General features: G+C 56.5%; 1 protein-coding gene across 2 annotated transcripts in view; it reads left to right on the top strand.

Moving 5' to 3' along the window:
* MGAT5B (alpha-1,6-mannosylglycoprotein 6-beta-N-acetylglucosaminyltransferase B) overlaps positions 1-16,275 on the top strand; it is a 70,759-nt gene extending 54,484 nt beyond the window's left edge. The window contains exons 13-18 of one of the 2 annotated variants that reach the window (XM_049113890.1): positions 5,679-5,911; positions 7,077-7,223; positions 7,375-7,491; positions 12,777-12,851; positions 14,028-14,284; positions 14,776-16,275. In XM_049113890.1, coding sequence (XP_048969847.1) covers positions 5,679-5,911; positions 7,077-7,223; positions 7,375-7,491; positions 12,777-12,851; positions 14,028-14,284; positions 14,776-14,974 — 1,028 coding nt within the window. In that variant the 3' untranslated portion in view covers positions 14,975-16,275. The remainder of the gene's footprint in view (positions 1-5,678; positions 5,912-7,076; positions 7,224-7,374; positions 7,492-12,776; positions 12,852-14,027; positions 14,285-14,775) is intronic. The other variant, XM_025468123.3, reaches the window with a different exon arrangement.
* Positions 16,276-18,593: the final 2,318 nt, after the last annotated feature.

Genomic DNA, 18,593 nt, shown 5'->3' with positions numbered 1-18,593 from the left:
ATGCACGCATACATACAAATGTGTGTATGGGTAGAAAATGGTTGCTGGGGACGCCTGGGTGGCTCAGCGGTTGAGTGTCTGCCTTCAGCTCAGGGTGTGATCCTGGGATCCTGGGATCGAGTCCCACATTGGGCTCCCTGCAGGGAACCTGCTTCTCCTCCCCCTGCCTATATCTCTGCCTCTCTCTCACTCTGTGTCTCTCATGAATAAAAAATAAATACATAAAAATAAATTTAAAAAAAAGAAAATGGTTGCTGAACAGTATATATAACATGAACCCACTCGTGCATGTGTTGTAAGGAAGATGTAAATATGCTTTGAATGCATGAAAGGTCTGAGAAGGCACGAGATACTGAACAACCGCTGTCTCCTGTGACGGGGTAAGGAAGCTGACGTGATGGGGGCGTGGAGCCATTCTCTCCACACTTTACATCCTTGGTTTGATTTTTCTTCTGTGAGCCTATTTGGTTTAATGCTACATAGTCCTTTTACATTTAGTGTGGTTTCTGATATCTTTGGCTTCGAATCTACCATTTCACTAGCAGATCTCTGTTTCTTTTTCTTGCCCATTCTGCATTCTTTTCTCTCTCGTGCCTTCTCTCACACTGATCTGTGTTTTGAATTTCACCCCCCTTTAGCTGACTCAATATACTCTCTCCTAGTCTTGTCGCGGCTGCTCTAAAGATGACAGGTGCATCCCTGACTTAGCAAAGTCGAGCCTAATCAATACCTTTCCCCATTATTGGATAATAAAAGAACCTTAGAAAGCTTTAATTACATCCCCCCAACTTGTGTGCTCTCGTTTCATGTTGATTTCCTGAAAATGCCTTTACTTCAGCCTTATTCTTAGTGGATGTGCTCACGGAGTACAGAATTCTAGCTTGGCGGTTACTTTCTTTCAGTGTTATGAAAATACTCTCTTGCCTTCTGGGTTTTGTCATTGCTTTGAGCCTTGTTTTTTCCTTAAAGGTAATTTGTCTTCTTTCTCTGCTCACTTTTAAGACCTCTGTGTGTTTGGTTTTCGGTAGACTTACTATGGCATGCCTCCTTGTGGTTCTCTCTGGATTTATCCTACATGGCATGTGTAGGTATTTTTGAATTTGTGATTTGATCTGTCATTAGCCTTAGAAGATCCTCAGCTAGTGTCTCTCTATGTATTACTTCTGCTCCTGTCTCCTTCTTGTGCTTCTGGGGCTTTGCTTCTGCATACATTAGACTCCAACATATACCCTCATCTCTTACATTCTTTTCTGTGACTTCCACCCTGTGGTCCATCCTGGATGTTTTCTTTCATTTTTTCATTAAATGAATTCTCTCTTCAGCAGGATCCAGTCTGCTGTGAAAATCTGTCCACTCAGTTCTTAATTTCAGCCACTAGATTTCTTACTCCTAGCATTTCCATTTGGTTTCCAACCTTATCTTCTATTTCCTTGACTACATTCAGCAGATTTATCTTGAAGTCTGTATCTGATAACTCCAGCTTTTAGATCTCCCTCGGGTCTGTTTTTATTGTCCATGTCTCTTGGGTTTGTTTCTTGTTTTTTTTTTTTTTTTTTTAAGTTTGTTTATTTATTTTACAGAGAGAGAGCACATGCAAGCTGGGTGAGGGGCAGAGGGAGAAGAAGAGAGAGGATCCATGAGCAGAGTCCCTACTGAGCCTGGAGTCCAATGTGGGGCTTCATCCCAGGACCCTGAGATCATGACCTGAGCTGAAACCAAGAGTCAGATCCTTATCTGACTGAGCCACTCAGGCACCCTTTCGTCTCTTGGGTTTTGATCATATTGTCATGTACCTGATTTTTCTAAAAATCAAGGTGTTTAGGGTGCCTGGGTGGCTCAGTTGGTGAAGCATCTTCCTTCAGGTCAGGTTATGACCCCAGGGTCCTGGAATCGAGCCCCATGTTGGGCTCCCTGCTCAGTGGGAGAACCTGCTTCTCCCTCTTCCTCTGCCCTCTCCCTCCCCTTGTGTTCTCTCCGGCTTAATCTGCTGTCTCTCTCTCTCTCTCTCAAATAAATAAATAAATAATCTTTTTAAAAAATCAAGTTGTTTATTTCTTAAAAATAAATCTATTTTTAACAGACTTTTCTGAGACCTAATTGACATGCAGTAAACTACATGTGTTTCAAATATATAATTTATAAGTTCTGACCTACATACATACCTGTGAAACCATTGCCACAGTCAGGATGGTGCATCCACTGCCCCCAGGTTCCCTTCCTCCCACCGCTTCCCTCCTCCCAGCCAGACAGCTCATAATCTCCTTTCTGTCACCACAGATTAGTCTTCATTTTCTATAATTTTATACAAATGGACTCATACGGTCTATACTCATTTTTTTTTGTCTGGATTTTCTCTGAGTATAATTATTTCAAGATTCATCTGTGTTGTTGCACATATCAATTGTTGATTCCTTTTTATGGCTGAATACTTATTCTATTGCATGGGATTCCATTGTATGCCACCACACTGTTTGCATCTGTTCCCCTGTTAGTGGACCTTGGGGTTGTTTCCAGTATTTGGCCATTATGAACAAAGCTGTTATGAACATTCGTGTAGAAACATTTGTACAGACATATGCTTTCATTTCTCTTGGGTAAATACCTAGGCATGGAATGGCTGGATCATATGGTAGAAATAGGTTTAACATTTTAGGAAAAGTAGTTGTAATGTTTTCTGATTCTACCAGCCATATATGAGAAGTCCAGTTCCCTTACAAGGTCATCAATACTTGCGTGGTCCGTCTTTTCAATTTGAGCCATTCTACAGATGTGTGACGGTATCTAGGATTTCGACTAGTAGTTCCCTGTGACTAATGATGGCATCTAGGATTTCGACTAGTAGTTCCCTATGACTAATGATGGCGAAGATATTTTTGTGTGCTTATTTGTTTTTCCTATATCTTTTTTTGGCGAAAAGTGTCTTTCAAAAAGTTTGTCCCTTTAAAGAAGTGGGCTGTTTGTTTTCTTATTATTGAGTTGTTAGAGGGATTTTTTGTTTTGTTTTGTTTTTGTTTTGTATTTTTAGGGATTTCATTTATTTATTAGAGAGCGCGCACAAGCAGGGTGAGCGGCAGGCAGAGGGAGAGGGAGAAGCAGGCTCCCCACTGAGCAGGGACCCCGACACGGGGCTCAATCCCAGGATACCAGAATCATGAACCAAAGGCAGACACATAACCAACTGAGCCACCGAGGCGCCCTAAGTTGTTAGAGTTCTTTCCACATTCTGAATATCAGTCCTTTATCAAATATATGCTTGGCAAATATCTTCTGTCTTTGGCTTGTCTTTCTCTTAATAGCATCGTTCAAAGAGCAAAGTTCCTTATCTTAATGAAGTCCAGTGTTTTATGGATTATGTTTCTGGTGTCGTATCTAACAAATCTTTGCTTAACCTCAGGTCACAAGATATTTTTTTCTCCTGTGCTTTCTTCTGCACGTTTTATAATTTTGCATTTTGTGTTTAAGTCTATGGTCCATTTTGAATTAACTTTTATATATGATACGAAGTACAGATTGAAGTTCTAATTCGTTTCCCTTTTTTGCATGTGGATACATGATGTTCTGTGACCATTGGTTGAAAAAAACTATCCTTCCTCCACTGAAATGTCTTTGCACCTTTGTCAAAAATCAATTGGCCATGCGTGTGTGGGTCTATTTCTGGAATCTCTGTTCTATTCCATTGATCTGTCTGATGCCGATAGCACACCACCTTGATTACTGTAGGTTTACAGTGAAGTCTTAAAATCAGGGAACAGAGGTCGGCCTGCTTTCTTCTTTCTCAAACTTGCTTCTTCTAAGCCTCCTGGGGTTTAGACTGGGATTTCATTGTTGTTTGTTTTCTTTTGTTTTGTTTTGGAGTTCTGGAAAATGAATATAAAAATTTTAAAAATAATCTGAAGGTGATGCCCTCTTCTTCCGGAGAGGATTTTATTTTTATTTTTATTTATTTATTTATTTATTTTAGGATTTTATTTTTAGCTTGTGGGTGGGGCTCCAACAATCTTGGATCACCTTAAGCAATGATAGGGATTGAGACTATTTAAAACAGATTCAGCCCCTGGGGCGCCTGGGTGGCTCCAGAGTTCGGCTCAGGTCCTGATCTCAGGGTCCTGGGATCCAGCCCCATGTTGGGGCTCAGTGGGGAGTCTGCTTGGGATTCTGTCTCCCTCTGCCCCTCCTGCTTGTGTTCACAGTCACTCTCTCTCTAAAATAAATAAAATTAAAAAAATAATAATAATAAAGACACTCCTCCCCCCAAATACCAATTGAGCCCCTATAGAGACTTTTCTAGCTCCGGTCCATCTTTTCTTCCAGCGTGTAATTCCTCAGAGTTCCAACCCAAAGCCTGGGTTTTCCATCAGGGACGCCCCCTTGGCCGACCCTGAGCTCTCACTTGTCCCTCAGCATTACAAGGTGACTGGAAGCTCTGCTCAGTCTCCTCGACGCTGACCCTGGAATCAGCAGGTGTCCCCAGGGGGGAATGCTGACCCCAGCCCCAGCCTCAATGCTCTCCTTCCCTTCTTCTCCCAAATCTTGGTCTTGTAATTCTTCATGCTTTGTTAGACTTTTCACTACCTTCACAGAAGTTTTTCTATTTCCCCACCTTTCCTGGTTGTTCTCGGAGGCAGGGCTGGTGTGCATCACCGAGAACACCATTCCCCCGAAGAGGAAGGCCTCCTTATGAAAAATGTATGCCGTTGGAGTTTCAAAATGTGAATTGTTAATATTTGGATGTCCATTGATAACATTCTTCAAGAGATTGGTTTACAGTGTGGGCCGAAGGTCCTTGCTGTCCCACGTCGGGCTAGCCAGCAGCACAGCGAGAACCTGGCTTCTTTATTCCTGACCTGAGGGCCTGTGGGGGTCTAGCCTTCCCTGAAGAAAACCCCTCCCGCCTCAGCCTTCTCTGTGATCTTGAAGCTCCTTTCTTGTCAGCCTATCCCTTCTCCTCTGTGAGTCTCAAAAGCCCCCAGGAAGTAGAGCGCAGTGGCAGACCCCATGCCTACCCCTACTGAGGTCCTACACTGACCACAGCTCCTGGCCCAGGGCCCTAGCCCTGGGGTCAGATGGGTGCCCAGGGGAGGAGCTGTTATCTACTGTCTGTGCCCTGACTCCCGTTGTCCCCTTCCCCCAAAGCTGGGCCTGTTTCCCTCCCTCTTGGACTGGGTGGGCATGGATGTGGGACTCAGTCTGGAGGGGCTGAGCCTTTGCTAGTTTGGGCGGGTTTGCCCCCAGATGTCCCCTCAAGGATGAGGGTTCCATCATGTCCTTGCTATGCTCCCAGCAGCGAGCTCAGTTCCAACACATAGCAAGTGCTCTATAAAAATGTGCCACGTGGCTGGAGGGAGGAGAGGGAGAGGAGAGGGGTGAGTGGGTAGATGGAAGGAGGGGATGAGTGGACAGACGGAGGGACGGAGGGATGGAGGGATGGGATAACCTTGGCCCCACAGCTCTTCAGATGCTCTTAGAGATACCAGGTTCGGGGGATTTAATGCCTTTAAATATGCGTCCCCATAGGATTTCTTTGCAAAGAAAGCAGTTCCATGGCTAAAAATAGTCCAGTCCAACCTCCACAACTCACAGATGAAGAGAACGAGGACCAGAGGGGAGGGGCCTCACCCAGGGTCACGCAGCTGGTTGATGGCTGACCTAAGACTGGCCCCACATTTTCTGACTTCCAGACCAGGGGTGTTTCTTCGGACAGCTCTGCCTTCCACAGTTGGGGCGAGGCTCCCATCTCCACCTCCTCCTCTTCCAGGGGAAGGAGAAGTTCCTGGGCATCTTGAACAAGTATATGGAGATTCATGGCACCGTGTACTACGAGAGCCAGCGGCCCCCTGAGGTCCCGGCCTTCGTGAAGAACCACGGCCTCTTGCCACAGCCTGAGTTCCAGCAGCTGCTGCGCAAGGCCAAGGTGAGCCCCACCGTGGCCCTGACCATCCTCACTCTGGCCTGGCCACAGACACCAAAGGGGGGCACCCCAAGTGCCCCCGCTCCGGGCCCACCGTGCCTGCCACCATTGTTTGTGGCCCCTTCCATGTGTCGATGTACCCCAGCATGCTCTGCTCCCCTGAGGCTCCTGTCCAGGCCTCATGCCCTCCTACCCTGAGCCTCCTGTCCGGGCCTTATGCTCTGCTCCCCTGAGGGAGGCTCAGGGGGCCTCCTGTCCAAGTCTCCAGGGGCCTGGAAAGAGCTGGGGACAGAGCTGGGAGTGCTCACCAAGGAGGGACCTGGGCAGGACCAGTGGAGCCGAGCCCAGCAATGGGGGAGAGGAAGTGGGCTGCCCTCCTCACCCCATTAGTACCAGGGCAGCCCAGCGGACTCCTGGGCCAGGCCTAGCTTTGAGAGCCACTGAAGGGATGCAGGGCAGGCTGAGGTCACGTCCTGGCTGGAGTTCCCTGGGGCTCCTGTTCTGACTGCTTCTGGAAGTTCTGTGCTGTATTCCTGGAGCAGCAGCTGGTGCAGCGGGCGAGACTGCTGCTGGGCCCTGAGGGGTCAGCTGAGGCTGGGGGGCCTCCAGCCAGCGTCCAGGTCCTCTCCTGATCTAGCCACAGCTCTTTCCTCAGGCTTCCTGGACGTGTGTGTGTGCGTGTGTGTGTGTGTGTGTGTGTGTGTGTGTGTGTTGGGGCAGCAGGAGAGGCTTTGTGCAGTGAATAACCTGAACAACCTTACACAGCAGCCCGGGGTTCAGAATCCTTTATCGATTGCCTTCTGGGGCCCAGCCCCATGAGCACCCCTGGCACAAGTTAGGCGCCAAATGATTGTTTCCAGGATGAGTAAAGGTCCTTCCAGTTCAGCTGTGGCTGTGGGTAAAGCCTTCCGAGCTTCAGACCCTCAGTTTTCTCTTTCCTCCCCTCCAGAACCATAGCCCCCTGGAGCAGGAAAGGCCACTGATACTACCTAATCAGACCTCCTCGTTTCACAAACGGGGAAACTGAGGCCCGGAGAGGGGAAGCACATGCCATGGCACCCAGATGGTCTGGGCCGTCTTGACACCCCCCCCTCCAGGCTGCCTCTCTCAATGTCCCGACCCCGGCTTGTGGGGGCCCTCCATGACCATTGCGCCCCTCGCCCCTCAGCTCTTCATAGGCTTCGGCTTCCCGTACGAGGGCCCCGCGCCCCTGGAGGCCATCGCCAACGGCTGCGTGTTCCTGCAGTCGCGCTTCAGCCCGCCCCACAGCTCCCTCAACCACGAGTTCTTCCGCGGCAAGCCCACCTCCAGAGAGGTGAGCGGGGAGGGCCTGGCAGGGGGCCCTGCCGGTCCTGGAAGAGGGGCACCGGGGGAGGGCGTGGGGGACCGGGGGTGGGGGCGCCTCCCCGTTGCCCAGGCCGGCCTGGCGGGCAGGGGGAGAAGCTGCTGCTCCCTGCGCCCGCCAGGTGTTCTCCCAGCATCCCTACGCGGAGAACTTCATCGGCAAGCCCCACGTGTGGACCGTCGACTACAACAACTCGGAGGAGTTCGAGGCAGCCATCAAGGCCATCATGAGAACGCAGGTGAGGTTCAGACCCCTCGGGGCTGCCACTAGCTGCTGGGGCCGGGTGTTCGCTGTGATTAGGAAGAGGTGGCCCTCCTGGTGAATTCAGGCTTGCAGGCCTGGGTTGGCAAATTTGACCTGGTGGGGGGTGGGTGGGGGGGAGGGGCAGGGAAATGCCTTTGTGCCGTGAGCAACCTGCACAACCTTACATGGCCGCGCTGGGTCCGGAATCACGTTTTAAGCACTGTAGGAGGCTAAGCCCCGTGGGCACCCCCAGAGTTGGGGCTGAGCAAATGTTCTCAGTATTAGGGCCCGCAGGGTCTCTGAACTCTGCTGGCGTGTGGGCCCGTGGCCTGTCGACAGCGTATCTCAAACTCTAAACGTGCACACAGGTCGCCTGGGGATCTTGGTAAAACGCAGGTTTGGATTCAGCAGGTCTGGGTTGGGGCTGAAATCCTGCATTTCTCTCGAGGTCAGGGGTGGTGGCAGGCCTAGGGTCACCCCTTGAGTAGCAAGGGGAAGAACTTTCTGGGTTTCCTTCAGCAGGTATGTGAGCGCTGGTGGGCGCAGGCAGGGAGGGAGCCACGGGGGGGGCTTGACAGGTCGCCTTGCAGTTCAGCTCGCGGCCTCCGACGGCCCCATGTTCCTCTGGGCCCCTCACTTTGGAAAGGGGGTCAGACCATGCAGGCAGCGCTCTGCTCACCATGACCCCCCACCCCCGGGCCCCACTTCTTGCTGTAGCCTGGACGCGAGGCAGAACGACAATAAGCAGCCCAGCCGCTGTCCCCTTCCTTGCCCAACACCACGTTCACTGGGTGCCCTCCCGGGGGTGCGTACCGCTCAGGGTGGGCTTCGGGGGCTGGGGGGGCCTGCAGAGCCTTGGCCTTGGCAGGAGTGACATGATAGGCTCCTTCGGCAGGGGACGCAGCTAGACCCCAGGAGCTGGGGGCACTGCCAGGCTCGAGGGCAGAGTCTAGAGGGATGGCCACCCCACAGGGGGACCCCCGGGTTCAGCTTCGGGCCCACGGCCCTGCCTGGTTGTCCTTGCATTTTTTTTCTGTAACACTCCCCTGCATTCGCTATCACTCACTCCCAGTGTTTGTTCGGACCCCCAGCGTTTGTTGCCCGCCTCTGCAGATGCTCCCCTCCCCCCGAAAATCCCTACCTCCCTCACCTGCTCCATTCCTCCACTGGCCACACCCTCGTCCTTCCGTTCTTCAGTCCGGGAGTGAGTGTCTAGGGAAGTGCCCAGAAGAACACTGCTGTGTCTTAGCCTAGTTGTGGCGGACGGATGGATGGATGGACGTGGCCGAGTTGACCTGCAGGGTGGCTGAGCTCCTGGCCCCGCCCCGAGCAGAGGTGGGGAGCCCCCCACTCCTTAAGCATCAGCGTGAGCAAATGTCTACTGTGGCCCCCCCCCCAGGTCTCGGGCCATCTCTGATGGGGCTCCTCCAGGAGGTGACCCCCAAGGCACAAGCTGCTGGTTTGGGAAGTCATCCCAGGAAGGAGGAAGGTCCTGGAGTGACCAAGTGAGATGGTGTGTTATGGGGTAGGTCACCCCTGCTGGCACCTGGTGCTCACTGCCCGCCGGGGTGGGCGGGGAGACTCTGACAGGTGGGTAGGTCACATCCCAGATTGTCCTACCTGAGAGTCGAGTAAACCAGGGGGAGGGTTTATCTGCCAGCTCCATCCATCACGGGCTGAGGGCTGCACCTGGGGACCCTTGAGCAAGCCAGAGATGGCCCTTGGGTGAGGGGCTCTCCAGGTGGCCTCAGTCCAGAAGAAAGGAGGCACTGCCAAAACCTGACCGACCCCAGCCCCAAGTGTGGCACAGCACCCTACATCCCAGGTGGCCGCTGCATCGGAAGGCCCCCCAACAAGGCACAGGGCTACCCTGGAGGGGACTCCCCTGCCCCTCCACATTCTCCTCCTGCTCCTTCTCCCCTCCCCCTGGTAAAGCAATCCTCCAGGGCTTCTGTCACAGGGGACAAGGACAGGGGTGGAAGGGGAGGCCCGCAAGGCTTGTGCACACCCCCAGAGCTCAGGTCAGGCCCAACCTGCAAGATCTAGTGCCGAGCAAAAGGAGCGAGATAGTGGCTGGACCCTCCAGAAGCTGGTGACAGCGGCTTCCCGGGGTGAAGGGCCTGGATGTCTGCCGAGGGAGGGAAACTTACTTTTGATCGTTTTTCCTTTTGATTTTTTTTTTTTACACAAACACCTGTTTAATTTTGTTAGTTAATTAAAAGATCACAGTAACCAAAGGGTCTGGGAACCAAGGTTTGGCAAATCTGCCAAGCTGGCACCGGCAGGTGGGCCCCAAACCCTGCCCACCTGCTGCCTTTAGCCCCTTCAGGGGTCCCATCCCACCTCCTGGGCAGTTCACCCCCTGACCCAAGAATCACCTGGGAGGTGTTTAAAATGCAGGTCCTGGGCCTGTCTTCTGATTTTAAAGATTTTTTTTTTTTTGAGAGAGAGAGAGAATGAGCGGGGGAGGGGGGCAGAGGGAGGAGAAGCAGGTGCCCTCCCGTGAGAAGAGGGGACATCGCGGCCGACACTACCCAATGTCCCAGAAGAAGGGGGCCGAGCAGGGAGCCCGTTAGACATGGGGCTCCATCCCAGGACCCCGGGATCATGACCTGAGCTGAAGGCACTTAACCGCCAGAGCCCCCCAGCCTTCTCCACCCCATCCCCAGGTCCGGTGATTTTAAAGGACCAGGTGTGGCCTTGCACCTGCATTTTCAACGAGCACCCTGGGCCGCTCTCATAATCCTATTTTAGAGAACTGATTGAGGGCGCAGCTTGTTCTGTGAGTCTTGGGGCCTTTCACGGGGAGGGGGAGACAAGAGGAACAAGGAGGAGCTAGGAGAGACTCCGGGTGGGTGGGTTTGCCAGTGGCACCTCTGCTGGGGGGGAAGCCGGGCCAGCACCTGCCCACCCCTCCCTCCCTCCCACGCTCATTGCAGCGCGGGACCAGCACCTGCCAGCCCGTCGAGACTGATTACTGTGCGCACCTGTAACGAGGCCTAATGAGGGTAATTTCCAGGCAGGCTGGCTCCTCCGGCGAGATTCATGGCAGGTGGGACGTGGCAGGCTGATGAGAATTAGCGGGTGACGTGGGCTTCAGGGGGGGGGCGGTGATGGAGGGAGGGGTTCTGCTGCGGAGCAGGAAGAGTGACATCTGGAGGGGAACTCTGTCCCCTGGGGGGTCTATAACCAGGGCTGGAAGTCTTGTACCCCACGGGCGTCCGGGGAACCAGGGGACCCCGGCCGTGGACGGCGTAGACCCGGGAGGGCTGCAGGCGGCTGGGCTGTGTGGTGGCGGCCAGAGGTGGGAGCTGGGATTCTCGGGATCCCGAGCCGCTCCTGGATTAAGAATAGCCGCTCACAGTGGGAACTGGGGCCAGGGCCAGATGGGCGGGCTCTTGTCCCAAGAATCTTCTGGTGGCCTGAACCCAGGTGCCCCTGGTGCGCTCCTCAGCCTGACAGTCAGGGGTGCCCCTAGGCAGAGGGCCCAGGATGGGCCTCCAGCCCTTTGAGGTGGGGTCTGCAGGGAGCAGGACTGCGTGGCGCACCCAGTGGGCTCGACGAGGGGGACGGAGGCCACCCCCCCTTGGGCACAGGTGTCAGCCCACACTGCCTGGGCTGCTGGCAGGAAAAGGGCAAGAATCAGGATCCGGCCGGGTCAGGTGGGTGCCCAGCCCCACACATACATCACAGATATGTGCAGATTCGCACAGCACACACACACACATTTGTACACGTGCACACACTACACAAGACACACGTATACACAAAACAGATGCATATATACACACAATGTCATATACACACATGTGCACACACATCTATACACTGTACACATAGATACACATATGCACATGTATACACAATACACACAAAACACATGCCTACACACATCATATATGCACGTGTACACACACTTGCACATATATGTACACAGTGCACACAGCACATACATATGCACATGCACGTGTATACACAATACACACATACATCATATACACACATGTGCACACACTTGCACACCTACATATACACAATGCACACAGCACATGTACACACATACACAATACAAAACATACGCATACATACATCATATGCACGTGTACACATGTGCACACTTGCACATGCATAGCACACAGCACATACATATACACAACACACACATATACACAAAATGCATGCATACATACATCATATATGCTCATGTGCATGCGGTGCACACACTTGTACACACATATATATGTACAGCACGCACATGCACACAACAGACACGCATACATACAATATGTCATATACACACATGTACACACACTTGCACACACACGGGACAAGGGAGGTCGAAGGCCCGTGTGTGTCTGGGACGGGTCATCCACACTGCCCCCCCCAGCCCTCAGTTTCCTCTGAGGGGCTGTGTGCTAGGCGGGGTAAAAGGAGCGGGTTTGGTCAGGTTAGAAGAGTGGAGAGGAGGTGCGGTACCCCCCCACAGGAGGTGGGCACCCCCTTTCAGGCTTCTCCCCATTCCCCTTGCTCCTCACCCCGTCTGCTCCCAGCCACACCCCCGTGCGGGTGCTTTGTAACCGTTAGCTATTTAGACAGATGGCCTGTGGCCTCCCCTGGGTGCAGGTGCCCTCCATAGTTCCCAGGTGCCTGGCCTGGGCAGGAAGCCTTACAGATCCGTCTCATTCCATCTGACCGGGAGCTGCCCCTGTGTTCCTTTTCGTGAACATTCTATGTTCTGGGCAGAGTGCGGACAGAGCTGGAGGTGCTGTTTCCTGAGCACCTACTGTATACAGGCACTATGCCAGGCGGTGGACTCGATGGTGGACGAGTCCTAGTCCAGTTCTCAAGGGACCTGTAACCTGAGAGACACGAGGGAGAAATCAGAAATGATGATGGAGGAATTCTCAGGTGCCACCAAGGAAAGTGGTCCTGTCACGGGTGGGGCTGGGGCTCAGGGACCGCTTCCTGGAGGAGGTGTCACCCAAGAGGGGAGGGTGGATCCATCTGGCTTGGCTATGGGAAGAGCAGGCGTCAGAGCCCAGGAGGGGATGGGGATGGGAGCTGTGCAGCTGGGAAGGGGCGGAGGGAGTGGGGCCACCTCCAGTACCACGGGAGGGGTCACCGGAGATCTGAGTGGAGGGCCAGGTAGATGGGGTGGTGGGCTCCCTGGGCACAGCAGATTTCTGCCCCCCAATGCTGAGCCTGGCCGGCCCCCAGCAGCCAGGCCTAGTGGGGCCCGGGGCTCCTCCTGCCCCATGTGTCTGCCCGTCTCTCCCACAGGTAGACCCCTACCTGCCCTACGAGTACACCTGTGAGGGGATGCTGGAGCGAATCCACGCCTACATCCAGCACCAAGTAGGTGGGCCCTCCGCTCTCTGCCCCAGGGATGGGGGGTGGGGACTACCCCAAACCCCATCAGACCAGAGGAGGGGGTCTAGCCAGCTCCATTGTCTGGGGAAGCTCTCTCCATGCAGGGCTCTGTGCCCCGTAAACTCCTGCTCCTGCTCCTCTCAGTTTCCTTTTCCTGCAGATGCTGGGGGCGGGGGGGAGTTGGGAGATGCAGGGGTATCCTGCTCTTCTCCTGCTCCGAGTCCAGGCCTGGGGGCCCCTGGGGTCACCAGCTCTAGAGCCCAGCCCCCTACCACCACACAGAAGCACGGACCGTTATTTTTATTTTGATAAAGAACTTGCTTGAAAGTTTGATACCTGATTGAGTGGCAGGTACAGAAGGCGTCCACCCCCATCCCACCCCCAGGGAAGAGGACTCTGCTGAGAACCCAGGGGACGGGGCTGCTGGAGAAGCAGGGGATCTGAGCCTCCCGAGGGCTGGCGGTGGCCTTCCAGGCTCCGGGTTTCTGGGGTGGGTGGCCGGGAGTGGCAGGGCCCGGCTGGGCCACGGGACTGGGTGTAAGGTGCTTTATAACTACTTGATACTCAGACGGAGCACATGTGGCCTGTGTCTGGGCTGGAGAGAGGTTCTAGATCATTAGCTTTACGGACAGGAATACTGAGAGCCCGGGACTCTCAGCCCCCTGCCTCCCACAGGGATGTCACCATGAGGCTCACGGAAACATTTGTCGGGCCCTGCAGGCCCCTGGAGCTGACCCCGGCGAGGAGCGCCCCTCTGGTCAGCCCCAGCCCCCCTACCCCCCCAGCCCCACCGCAGGTAGGGCACATGAGCCTCAGGGCGGAAACTCTGAGCCCAGCTGAAGTGTGACCAGCAGTGAGGCGGTGCAGGGGGGTCGGCATCCAGGCTGGCCCCTGCCATCCAGCTGTGAGGCCAGCACAGGGCCCGTGACCTCTCTGAGCCCCATAAAATAGCGGGGGACGTGTTAGGACACTTCTGCTGGGGCTGCCTCCAGGCATAAATGACATAACGTGTGGAAGTCTGCCTGGCGTTCAGGGAGCTCCCCAGGTGGTGTGGCTGCTGTGGTGGCAAGGCCATGCGCCCAAGTGTCAGCCGGTGGCATCTGGGTCCCATTTCCCCGTCTAATGCTGCTTCCCCCCCACCCCCCACTCCCCGCCGGCCAGGACTTCTGTGCAGCCCCCGGCCCTGCCCCAGGAGGGGCCCGAGCCCCACAGAGCCCCTTCGTCCTGGCCCCCAATGCCACCCACCTGGAGTGGGCCCAGAATGCCAGCGTGGCCCCCGGGGCCTGGCCCCCAGCACACTCCCTCCGGGCCTGGCTGGCCACCGCCGGGAGGGCCTGCACCGACGCCTGCCTGGACCATGGGCTGATTTGCGAGCCGTCCTTCTTCCCCTTCCTCAACAGCCAGGACGCCTTCCAGAAGTAAGTGAGCCCCCCGCCCGCCCGCCCACCTCCTGGGCTGACCCAGCCTTGCTCCCCTGCAGCTCCTCGCCCCGTAACTGCCCCGTCACCGCCCTGCCAACGGGTGGAGGGGGGCTGATGCTCTCCTGCGAGTCAGGAAGAACCCAGTAGGGACCACGGACAGGTGTCCATGTCACGGGTGCCCCCCCACCCCCCCACCCCGCACCGTGGTGAAGCTTCGGCCCCAAACCACCAGCACAGGAGCCGCTGCCAGTCCCTCCCCGCCCCCCCCCCCCCCCCCCAGCCTCTGTCGAGCCTGTCTGGGCATCTCCTAGGTCCAGGCCAGGAAAGCGGCCCAGGGTTCCTCCCAGCCCAGCCACCCCCCGTCCCCCTCTCCCCCAGCGGGGATGCGGCCCGGGGTTTGTCCTGCTGTCCCCTAGAATCATCTTCCCTGGTTGGGGCCGGGCGGGGCCGGGCTGGGGCCGTGACCGCCGCCCGCGGTGCCCGTCCAGGCTGCGGGTGCCCTGTGACAGCACGGAGTCGGAGATGAACCACCTGTACCCGGCCTTCGCCCAGCCCGGCCGCGAGTGCTTCCTGCAGAAGGAGCCCCTGCTCTTCAGCTGCGCGGGCTCCAGCACCAAGTACCACCGGCTCTGTCCCTGCCGAGACTTCCGCAAGGGCCAAGTGGCCCTGTGCCAGGACTGTCTGTGAGGGCACCCACCCGTCCGGCCCTCCCTGCCGCGGAGAAAGCACCAGCAGATTCTGACCTCCAGCGCCCTGCCCTCCCCTCGACTCCTCCCACGCTGGAGCTTCCTTCCTTGGCCAGGAAGCGGGCAGAGCAGATACTCGCACAGGGCACGGGCCCAGGGCTACGGGCCTTCGCCCACCCGGCCGGGCTCCTCGACCTCCTCCCGGGGCTCGTGGCAGCGTCGTGGCCAAGCGGCTGTGGGACCCGTCAGAGGGCCGCCCCGGCAGGAGCAGGTGCTCGGAGGCCCCTTGCTTCCGTGCCAGCCGAGTTCTGGACCAGACTGACGCCCTGGCCCTTCGTAGGCCCAGGATGGGGCTCCAGAATGTACGAGGAGGGAGCAGGGGCAGTGCCCGCCCGCCCCCGCCCCCACCAAGGGTCTGGGGAGAGGGCAGTGACGTGTGAGGGGTCAGCCTCATCCCTCTATGGTTGTTTGGGGCGTGGACCAAAAGGACCAGGGAGTGGGGGAAGGCCAGGCGGGGTACCCTGTTCCTGCCTCCTCTCAGCCCCCCCCCGCCTTTGCAAAATCCCCCTCCGTCCTATATTGGGGAGCACAGCGAGAGTGTGGGGACCACCTAGCCCCCTGGGTTGAACTCTTTCTGTCTCCTGCTTGCTCCAGCTCTCTCCACTTTGGGCTTCTCCCGAAACTCATCCTGGCATGACTGCAATTCCAGGCCGTGGATTTGTCCCCAGAGCCTCTGTCCCCACCCCAGCAGGCTTGGGAACCCGCACACCCCCTCCCCTCCAGCGTCTCTTGTAGGCAAAGGCTTGGGATGGAGCTTCAGCCTCGTGGCATGCCCAGCCCAGCTCCTGGCTTCCCAGGCCTGCTTGCCCCCAGGTAGTCCCCCCTCCGATGCTGCCCGTCCTTTGCCTCAAGCTTCCTCCAGCCTCAAACCACCTCTGGACCCACCCATCATCTCTGTGTGGCATGCCTGCCCCTGCCCCATGATGTTCCCTTCCCCTCCTCCCCCTGCCCGGAGCCCTGCCTGGTTAAGCCGGTGGGGCCTTCAGAGACACTGCCACCCCACCCCCGTTTTATAATCCCACCTCCCGCCCCCACCCAGGCCTGCCCCTCCACCCTGCCGGGAGCCCTGAGAGCTGGGAGAGGGGGGGAGCCCATCCAAGACCGCCCCCCTGTGGCCACAGGAGCTCCATGGCCACCAGGGACCTGACCTGTCGGGGGCAAGCAATAGAGACACTCTTTTCTCTCTCTCTCTTTTTTTAAAGATTTATTTCTTGAAATAATAAATATTTTATTGGGATGTGAGGTGCAGAGGAGGAGCGTGCTGTTTCTCGTCTTTTCCTGGGATGCCCAGGGCGAGGGCCTGGCTATGTTGGGGCCCCAGGCCCCTGCTGCCCCTTGTCACTTGCTGCACACAGGGTGCTTGGGGCCCCAGAGCTGGCGCTCTCTGGGTCAGGCTGCGCCGCACTGAGACTCTGCACCCGGCTCTGTTCACCTCGGCCTGGCCTCTGGGAGGTCAGAGAGTAAACATGTATTTTGATAAGAGCCTGAGGCAGATCATGAGAAATACTAGCTAACGCTTACTGGGTCTTTGCCGTCCTTCAGACACGGGGCAGAGTGTTGGCCACACAATTTGTCATTTTTTGTTGTTCAGCTGTCTCATCAGGTAGGTACTGTTATATTCCCATTATTATTTTTTAAAATATTTTATTTATATATTTATGAGAGACACCCAGAGAGAGAGGCAGAGACACAGGCAGAGGGAGGAACACGCTCCATGCAAGGAGCCCGATGTGGGACTCGATCCCAGGACCCCAGGATCATGCCCTGAGCCGAAGGCAGAAGCCACCCAGGTGTCGCTTACTGTTGGGTTTTAAGAGTTCTTTGTGTAGGAGCCTACTTCTGGATCCTGGCAGGCTTTGAACTCAGGTGGGGTGGAGGCGGAGGGTGTGGGGGCACCGGCTGGTAGGAAGAGAAGAAGCGGACCCCAGGAAGGCTGTGGGTTCTCAGCCCTCCCCCACTGGACGGCGCCGGGCCCCCCCCTTCAGCGAGCTGCCGCCCACCCACCACCGAACATCAGAGGCAATACAGGCCCAGGCCCACCTCCCCCCACCCTGCAAGGTGACGTCATCCTGCCCGCTTACAGGTGGTGGAACTGGTGTGATGAAGCCCCTCACAGCCTTGGGAATCACCCAGGGAGGTGGGCCATCCCGCATCCAGGCCGCCCCCAGACCCATGAAACCATCTCCGCGCAGGGGCTGGCCTCCGCTGTTTAAAGAGCTCCCCTCTGGGTGCCTCTGCTGAGCATCCGACGCGAACCACTGGGCTGCCAACAAGACGGGCAACTCCTGTCTGCTCCCCGACCCCCCAGCTCTGCTCTGCGAGGGTCCCATCAGGCTGAGGACCCGCCTGCAGGAGGCATTTGAAGCCCTGCCTCGCCCTCCCATCTCCAGGGCCCAGGGCCCCTGGGGCTGCAGCCAATGAGCCTGGGAACGAGGAGGGAGGAGGCTGGGGCCAGCCTGCAGTGAAGAAGGCACACGGGCCCCAGCCCGAGTCCCAAGTTCAAGGGCAGGAGTTAGCGCTGGAAGCTGTTGACAAGCACCCTTCCCTAGACCCCGGGGGGCTGGCAGGCGGAGAGGGGGCAGGGTCCCCTCTGGGATCTGCAGGGGCCTGGGAGGCATGGCCAGTTTGATTTCTTCTCTTGGTCACCGAGGGCGCTCTCAGCTGGGGCTGGGCCGGGCGGTGCTGCGGGCAGTGCGGCCGAACCTGGTGGATTGGCCTTCCCTGTGTCCTGGCGCCCAGGTGCCCCCCTTCCCTTTGACTACCTCCAAAGGCCCCTTAGGACCCCGACCTGCTACCGCAGGACCCCACCTGACTTTGCACTTCAGTGCCTCCTGCGTGAGATGAGGGAGAGGATCCTAGGACGCGGCGGGGTTGAGGTCGGGCAGGTCCAGGTCCGGGTGCGAGGAGGGAGACAAGCAGGTGTGAGCGGCCGGGGAAGCTGGGCTGTGAGGCTCAGGACCCCATCCAGCTGCTCGAGGTTCAAGGAGCTCCTCGCCGCCTCTGGGCAGGTGGGAACCATGAGGATGCCAGGTGTGCTGACCCCGAGCCTGGAGGGCCTTCTGCCACAGCTGCTGACGGGGGGGTGCAGCTGTACTTGGGGAGGGCGGGATGGAAAGTGTGGGTCGAACTGTGTCCCCCAAAAGATATGTGGAAGTCCTGACCTCCAGCACCTGTGAATGTGACCTTAATTGCAAAGGGAGCCTTTGCAGGTGGGATCAGTTAAGACGACGAAGTCCTACTGGATGGGGGTGGGCCCTGAGCCCAACGCAGGGGTCCTTATGGCGAGAGGGACACTTGGACGGAGACACACACGGGGAGAAGGCTGTGTGCAGGCAGGGACAGAGACAGAGGCAGGGGCGAGGTAGCTACAGGGCAGGCGGTGCCACGGGCTGCTGGCGACACCAGAGGCAGGAGAGGCCAGGAAGGAGCCTCCCCTCCAGCCTCCCAGGGGAGCAGACCCGGGCCTCCAGAACTGGGAAAATAGGTTTCTGTTGTGTTAAGCCACCGAGTTTGTGATCATTTGTCACCAGGGCCGTGGGAACCAATACTCAAGGGGCCAG

Source organism: Canis lupus, chromosome 9 (assembly GCF_003254725.2).
Source record: "Canis lupus dingo isolate Sandy chromosome 9, ASM325472v2, whole genome shotgun sequence".
Taxonomy (NCBI): Eukaryota; Metazoa; Chordata; class Mammalia; order Carnivora; family Canidae; genus Canis; species Canis lupus.
The sequence above is the reverse complement of the archived record's forward strand: the minus strand, read 5'-3'. Positions and strand labels throughout refer to the sequence as shown.